This window comes from Mizuhopecten yessoensis, unplaced genomic scaffold (assembly GCF_002113885.1).
Source record: "Mizuhopecten yessoensis strain PY_sf001 unplaced genomic scaffold, ASM211388v2 scaffold651, whole genome shotgun sequence".
NCBI lineage: Eukaryota > Metazoa > Mollusca > Bivalvia > Pectinida > Pectinidae > Mizuhopecten > Mizuhopecten yessoensis.
The window spans coordinates 50,420-58,382 of record NW_018403653.1 but is presented as its reverse complement, the minus strand read 5'-3'; the positions used below and the strand labels follow the sequence as shown (position 1 = coordinate 58,382).

At 39.6% G+C, this 7,963-nt stretch overlaps 1 protein-coding gene across 1 annotated transcript in view; it reads left to right on the top strand.

Moving 5' to 3' along the window:
• The window catches only part of LOC110451537 (DNA (cytosine-5)-methyltransferase 1-like), a gene marked incomplete in the record, with an annotated part of 46,817 nt that overhangs the window by 24,641 nt on the left and 14,213 nt on the right, over window positions 1-7,963 (top strand). Inside the window, 8 exon segments of the mRNA XM_021499619.1 lie at window positions 101-198; window positions 701-779; window positions 1,044-1,094; window positions 1,296-1,376; window positions 4,905-5,029; window positions 5,615-5,720; window positions 7,322-7,428; window positions 7,653-7,767. Of these exon segments, the coding sequence (XP_021355294.1) occupies window positions 101-198; window positions 701-779; window positions 1,044-1,094; window positions 1,296-1,376; window positions 4,905-5,029; window positions 5,615-5,720; window positions 7,322-7,428; window positions 7,653-7,767 (762 nt within the window).

The window sequence follows — 7,963 nt, the reverse complement described above, 5'->3', positions numbered from 1 at the left end:
ATGGCTTACTGAACAATGGTGATATGGGGATATGTGTTTTACTGTGTTTATGTCAGACATGATCAGAAGTATAGCCTTGTATTGTGATTCTGGGTTACAGAAGTGCCAGCAGTCAGACTGTGGGAAGTGTCCTGCCTGTCAGGACATGGTCAAATTTGGTGGTACCGGGAAGTCCAAACAGGCCTGCTTGGAACGAAGGTACGTTGTATACGCCTGGTAACATTTGACGGAGGTATTATGGTATAGTGTCTACATCCGCCTGGTTAACATTTTGGTGCAAGTTTTTTCAGTGGTCTACTGTTCAGTCAGATCATGTGTTATTGTCCTAATTTTTGGCATGGATGTTCATGTGGGGTCTAACAAGGACAGTATGGATTTAATTTGGTAAAAATAATTTCTATTTAATATCACAAGTTGTCGTTACAATTGAACCGTACCTGTGGTCTAATTAACCAATTGTCATTTTATAATTGCATTGTTGTTTTTATCAGTATTGTAAAATTTGAAAGGTGTTACACGACCTAACTCTACCTGTTGATACAGGTTTTAAAGAAACAACACAGACACAAATAAATGTTACAATTGTTGTTGATGTTACTACCCACTGGCATAATCTTCCTCCTCATCGTTACAATTGCTGTTGATGTTACTACCCACTGGCATAATCTTCCTCCTCATCGTTACAATTGTTGCATTTCAGATGTCCAAACATGGCCGTTAAAGATGCAGAAGATGATGACTTGGGAGAGGAAGATGATGATGATAATAAACTCAAAACGGTGTGTAAAGAGATACAGGACTATGTTTGTTATAGCTGCTCTCTATAATGTATCCACCCCTATGACGGGTGTTTAAGTAAATTGATACATGGCACCACAACAGTTTTAGAAATAGTGCAGTTGGCATGATAACTGGTCAGGTTGGTGTTGGCATGGCAAATGGTCAGGCTGGTATGTTGTGATTGTACACAGAAATCTTTGCCTTATGTTGCATTTTGTGTTTTTAAATGAAGAATTTCAAATCTTAGATTTTCTTTTATTCAGGAGGAAGTGATGACACCAGATAAAAAGCACAGACTGTCAGTCAATACCAAGGTGAGTAACATTTGTGTGATGACCATCTCAAGCAACTTAACATTTTCATTATCATGTAGATTCTTATATAACTGCTGTATATGGATTATTTTTACACTGGCTATTTTTTCTCATTATCTATAGATTTGTAATATATATATTCATTGTTTTAATGTACTGTTTATGGTGAGAATATGTCTTTTTCATCAATTTTATTTTTAGACAAAACTGAAGTGGATTGGTGAGCCAATCAAGAAAGATGGGAAGAACTACTTCAGGCGTGTCAGCATTAACGGTCAAGAGGTGGGTAGTCACTTGTGTCAGCATTAACAGTCAAGAGGTGGGTGGTCACTTGTGTCAGCATTAACGGCCAAGAGGTGGGTAGTCATTTGTGTCAGCATTAACGGTCAAGAGGTGGGAAGTCACTTGTGTCAGCATTAACGGTCAAGAGGTGGGTGGTCACTTGTGTCAGCATTAACAGTCAAGAGATAGGTAGTCACTTGTGTCAGCATTAACGGTCAAGAGGTGGGTGGTCACTTGTGTCAGCATTAACAGTCAAGAGGTGGGTAGTCACTTGTGTCAGCATTAACGGCCAAGAGGTGGGAATTCACTTGTGTCAGCATTAACGGTCAAGAGGTGGGTAGTCACTTGTGTCAGCATTAACAGTCAAGAGGTGGGTGGTCACTTTTGTCAGCATTAACGGTCAAGAGGTGGGTAGTCACTTGTGTCAGTATTAACAGCCAAATAGGGGAAATAGAGGTAAAACATTGAAAATCCTTCTTCTACCATAGGTATTAAAGAATTTTATCCTAATTTTGTCTTGAGCATCCTTGGGTCAAGGGGACTCAATTTTGTATAAACGGTGAGGGGGGCGGGTCAGAGGGGCGGGTCCGAATAGGGGAAATAGAGGTTAAACCTTAAAAATCCTTCTTCAATTGTAGGGATTAAAGGATTTTATCCTAATTTAGTCTGGAGCATCCTTGGACCAAGGGGACTCAATGTTGTATAAATAGTGGGTGGCTGAGGGGTGGGGCCCAATAGGGGAAATAGAGAAAAACCTTTAAAATCCTTCTTCTACCATAGGGATTTAAGGATTTTATCTTAATTTAGTCTGGAGCATCCTTGTGCCAAAGGGACTCAATTTTGTATAAATTAATTTTGATTATGGCCCCCATGGGGGCAGAGGGGCGAGGCTGAATTGGGGAAACATAGCAAATTTTTCAAAATGCTTCTTCTTCTGTAGGAATGAAAGGATTTTGTCCAAATTTGGTATAAAGCACCCTTGGGTGAAGGGAATCAATTTTGTATTAACGGTGGGTCTGACCCCCCTAGGGGCAAAGAGGCAGGGGCCCAATAAGGGATATAGAGGAATAGCTTTAAAATCCTTCTGTTGGGATGAAGGTATTTTGACAGCATCCTAGAGTGTCGGGCCAAATAGGGAAAATACAAAAATAGATTTAAAATCTTCCTCCTTCTATAGGAATGACAGGATTATGTCCATATTTGGTGTAAAGCATCCTTGGGTGGTGGGGAGCTAATTTTGTACCAACAGTGGGTCTTATCCTCCTTGGGGCAGGGCCCAATAGGGGAATATAGCAAATTCTTTAAATCCTCCTTTTCCTGTAAGAATGACAGGATTTTGTCCAATTGCATATTAACATAACCCCTGACTAATCATGTAATACATGTACATTTCCAGGTGAGAGATACAGGCCCTTTGTGCCTCTTGTTTATAGCATGTCAGCTAACCACTCTTAGAATGATGCAGATCTTATTTCAATGTAAGAAAGTATATAACACTATATAACATTTGACAGGCGTATATTGTTCTGCCCGCGGTACTCTTGTTCAGATGTACTTTCCGTTTTATACTTCATCATTTCAAGCCATGTAAGTGATACACAGGAGATATACATTATATCATGGCCTTGTTTGTCTATGACGATAACAATTATAACTTCAGTTTACTGGGCTGACTTATTTATGATATTTTGCGGGAGCGATACATAATGGATATACTTTCAAATTTTAGGATTCACAATGACTGCTATGAACATTTAATGACTGTCCACAAAGTCAATAAGGGTTATTACTTACGTTCTATGGAACATTTCTTGATACTTTGAGGGAGTGATACATAGGAGATATTATAAGGCTGACCTTCAAAACTTCAATAGTTGAGTTGAGGTGAAATTTCCGCAGTTTTACTATAGAGAAATCATTGTTGTAGTTCTGCTAACTTAATTGTGATTTAAGTAAAGGGAAGTAGCCTTCATGTAACTTGTGCCATGTATACGTTTAGGCCAAATAACATTAATAACTTGGTTCTCTGGCCATTTTTTTTTTTAAAAAGATGCGGCAGGGAGTTTTTTTGTTTTTTTTTTTCATTTTACATAGCAAAAATGAGACAAGGGCGATTTTTATTTTATTGTGTAGTTTGTAAAACATTCATTGTGTACATTACCTTGTCTTTTTATAGTTGTGTAGAGACCCGTCATAGAGCAAGCCTCTGAAAATCCCCCCACGATGTTCCAGACGAGAATCATGAACCCCCCATTCTTATTTGTACCGAAATGAGTGCCATTTGAACAAAAGACTAATAATTCATGATCATTTTAACGCTTGCCTGTATCTCAATCCTTACCTTTATTCAAACGTTTTTGGGACTTGGGTGACTAATAAGTAAAAACGACATGCAGACCAATTTTCCAGATTTTTTTAAAGATGGCGGCTGGCGCATTCACGATTTTTTTTTATTACTTTCACGATAAAAAAATCGGCAATGCGCACAGTGATGAAATGCGCGCGGGCCTGAGAAACAAGTAATCAAATTTGTTTGGCCTTATAACTGTGTTGTATTGATGTTGTCAGGTCACCATTGACGACTACATCTCTGTGAAGCCAGAGATACACTCTATGGCCGTATACTTGTCAGGTCACCATAGACGACGACATCTCTGTGAAGCCAGAGAGTAACTCTATGGCCGTATACTTGTCAGGGCACCATTGACGACAACATCTCTGTGAAGCCAGAGAGTAACTCTATGGCCGTATACTTGTCAGGTCACCATTGATGACGACATCTCTGTGAAGCCAGAGAGTCACTCTATGGCCGTATACTTGTCAGGTCACCATTGACGACAACATCTCTGTGAAGCCAGAGAGTAACTCTATGGCCGTATACTTGTCATCCCCCCTACGTGACCGCTCTATACTTTTAACTGTGTTGTATTGGTGTTGTCACCATTGACGACCACATCTCTGTGAAGCCAGATAGTCACAGCCTAAGGGGTGGGGCCAAAAAAATGTATTACTTGGAAATGGTTGAGATCCCCACCATATAACCATATATACAATTGCTGAGTATAAAGAGAGGAATGCACATTGCTTCCAGGATGGCCCTAGCGTCTGGCCCCACCCTTGGAGACTTAACCCCTGGGTCATGACTTTGAATCGTTTAAGATCCCCACCCCAAAACTATATATACAATTGTTGGGCATAAAGAGACGAATGCAGTCATGATATTAGAATTGATCCTGGGGTCTTGCCACAACCCTAGGGACCTAGTTTCTGAGTCACAGCTTGGAAACAGTTGAGATCCCCACCCCATAACCATACATGAAATTGCTGCGCATAAAAAATCAAATACAGATATGCTACAAGGATTGGCCTTGGGGTTGGCATATTCCCTTGAATCTCATTTGGAGAATATTTTGCCATAATTGCTTAGATATCCAGGTGAGCGATACAGGCCCTCTGGGCCTCTTGTATTGGTGTTGTCACCCGTAGGTGACAGCTCTATTTCTAACTGTGTTGTATTGATGTTGTCAGGTCACCATTGACGACTACATCTCCGTGAAGCCAGAGAGTCATTCTATGGCTGTCTACTTGGCTCGGGTTGCGTACCTATGGGAGGATGCCCACGGCAACAAGATGTTCCACGCCCACTGGTTCTGGTCAGTATCTCCACAAACCCCAGGCTTATCATTAATACAGGAACCAATGCAGGAATATATTTAAAAACACAGATAAATAGGCACACTACGATCAAACTTGCTGGAAATTCTTGCTTATAACATCATTTTTATCCCTTCATGGTATATTTTGCATTTTAACATCAAATCTTCAACAAATTACTCCCTTCATGCAAGAATTCATTCCATTTCCTTTTGTTTTATGATAAACATGATTTACTGTAGATAACCGACTCCTTCATCTCATAGGGTAAGTTATAAATGTGTTTTATATTAGGAAACCATTCCAACGAGTTTATTGTGTAGAGATGTGTTTTACTGTGGAGGTTTGTTTGGTCCCTTGGTGAAGACTGTTTCACTACTGTAAACATATATCAGTCAAGTTGGACGAGATGTATCATGATACAGAGCTGGTAGGGTTTTCCAGTTTTCCAAGTGTTGGGCTTGAAATAGAAGTATCACAATTCCAGAAAATAAAATTTTTAAATAATCAGTAATTATTTAATGTCTGAATTTTATTGATTTTCTGTAGTAGTGAAGATTTTGTGACATTTGATGTGCTTCTAGTCGAGGTGCAGACACAGTGTTGGGGGAGACTTCCGATCCCCGGGAACTGTTCCTGATGGACGACTGTGAGGACTGTAGACTGGAAACTGCCATTGGGCTAGTCAAGGTAAGCTTCTACTTGTGTAGATTTTTCCTTTACGTCTCCAGTGCTTGGTATATTTTCCCCATATACATATAAACCCATTTTGAATGTATTTACTTGCAACCCGTGAAAAGGGTCAATTACTTGGTTAACCCTGAGTTGACAATTTATTAACTCACCTGGCACGAAGTGCCAAGTGAGCTTATGCCGTGGCGCGGCGTCCGTCCTCGTCCGTCAACTTTTCCTTTAAACAACTTCTTCTGAAGAACGGACAGGCCTAGAGTCATGATATTTGGCTGAAAGCTTCGTTGGTAGGAGCCCTACAAAGTTTGAGAACGAAAATGACCTTGACCTGTTTTCAAGGTCACAGGGGTCAAATATGTCAAAAACTTCAAACGACTTCTTCTGAAGAATTAAAAGGTATAGAATCTTCATATTTGGCTGATGGCTTCCTTGGATGGAGCCCAACAAAGTTTGAGAATGAAAATTACCTTGACCTTCTTTCAAGGTCACAGGGGTCAAATGTGTCAAACACTTCAAACGACTTCTTCTGAAGAACTGAAAGGTATATAATCTTTATATTTGGCTGGTGGCTTCCTGGGATAGAGCCCAACAAAGTTTGAGAATGAAAACTAGTTTGACCTACTTTCAAGGTCACAGGGGTCATATATGTCAAAAGCTTCAAATGACTTCTTCTGAAGAACTGAAAGGTATAGAATCTTTATTTTTGATTGATGGCTTCCTTGGATAGAGCCCGACAAAGTTTGAGAATGAAAATGACCTTGACCTTCTTTCAAGGTCACAGGAGTCAAATGTGTCAGACACTTCAAACGACTTCTTCTGAAGAACTGAAAGGTATATAATCTCTATATTTGGCTTGTAGCTTCCTAGGAAAGAGCCGAACAAAGTTTGAGAATGAAAATGACCTTGACCTTCTTTTAAGGTCACATGAGGCAGATATGTCAAACACTTTAAACGACTTCTTCTGAAGAACTGGTAGTTATAAAATCTTAATATTTGGCAGGTGGCTTCCTGGGAAAGAGCCAAACAAAGTTTGCGAATGAAAATGACCTTGACCTACTTTCAAGGTCACAGCGTTCAAATATGTCAAACAGTTCAAACAGCTTCTTCTTAAGAATTAAAAGGCATAAAATTATAATATTTGGCTGGTGACTTCCTGGGATAGAGCTCACCAAAGTTTGCGAATGAAAATGACCTCAACCTACTTTAGAGGTCACAGAGGTCAACAACATTTTAATGGATTTGTTCTTGAGAACTAAAAGGAATGGATTCATAAGATTTGGCTGGTAGCTTTTTGGAATAGAGCTAACCAATTTGAGAAGGAAAATGACATTGACCTACTTACAAGATCACAGGAAAAAATATGTCAAGCAACTTCTGAAGAAGAATCAAAAAGCATGAAACTTATAATAATATTTTGCTGGTAGTTTCAACAGATGGAGCCAACAAAGTTTGCGAGGGAAATATTTATAGTGCAATATAATGTTTAATGAGAATATTTTGCTATGACTGCTTAAATATTCAGGTGAGCGATACAGGCCCTCTTGGGCCTCTTGTTAATAATGTGATCAGTCTCTTTACAAGCAGTTTCATATGTGTTGTAGGTTATTCATAAAGAAACTCCTGCCAACTGGGCAATGCTGGGAGGAATAGAACATGCTGATGAAGATATTGTCGGGGAGGATGAAAATACTTATTTCTATCAGAAATGGTGAGAATCTCGCTGTGTAGATATCACAAATGATCACCAAAGTGTTTTAGATGTGAGAGAGTTTAGAGGTAAAAAGTGAGAGATTGTTTTAAAAAGATTAAGGTTTATTTTTTTTAAAGTGAGAGATTAATTATGAAAAAGGTGAGAGATTTGGCGGTAAAATGGTCCGAGTTTTGTTGTATAAAGGTAAGAGTTTAGTGGTAAAAGGTGGTTTGTACATACAGGTATGACTTGGACCTGGCCCGATTTGAGGACCCACCTGTATGTGACTTCCAACCTGCAGATCATCTAAAGCACAAGTTCTGCACAAGCTGCCACAGACTGGATCAGCTGAGAAAGGTACGGCTCTGTCTAACTAGCATGGTGTGTGTAAGGTCCACCAGCACTGTTATAACTGAGAAAGGTACGGCTCTGTCTAACTAGCATGGTGTGTGTTAGGTCCACCAGCACTGTTATAACTGAGAAAGGTACGGCTCTGTCTAACTAGCATGGTGTGTGTTAGGTCCACCAGCACTGTTATAACTGAGAAAGGTAC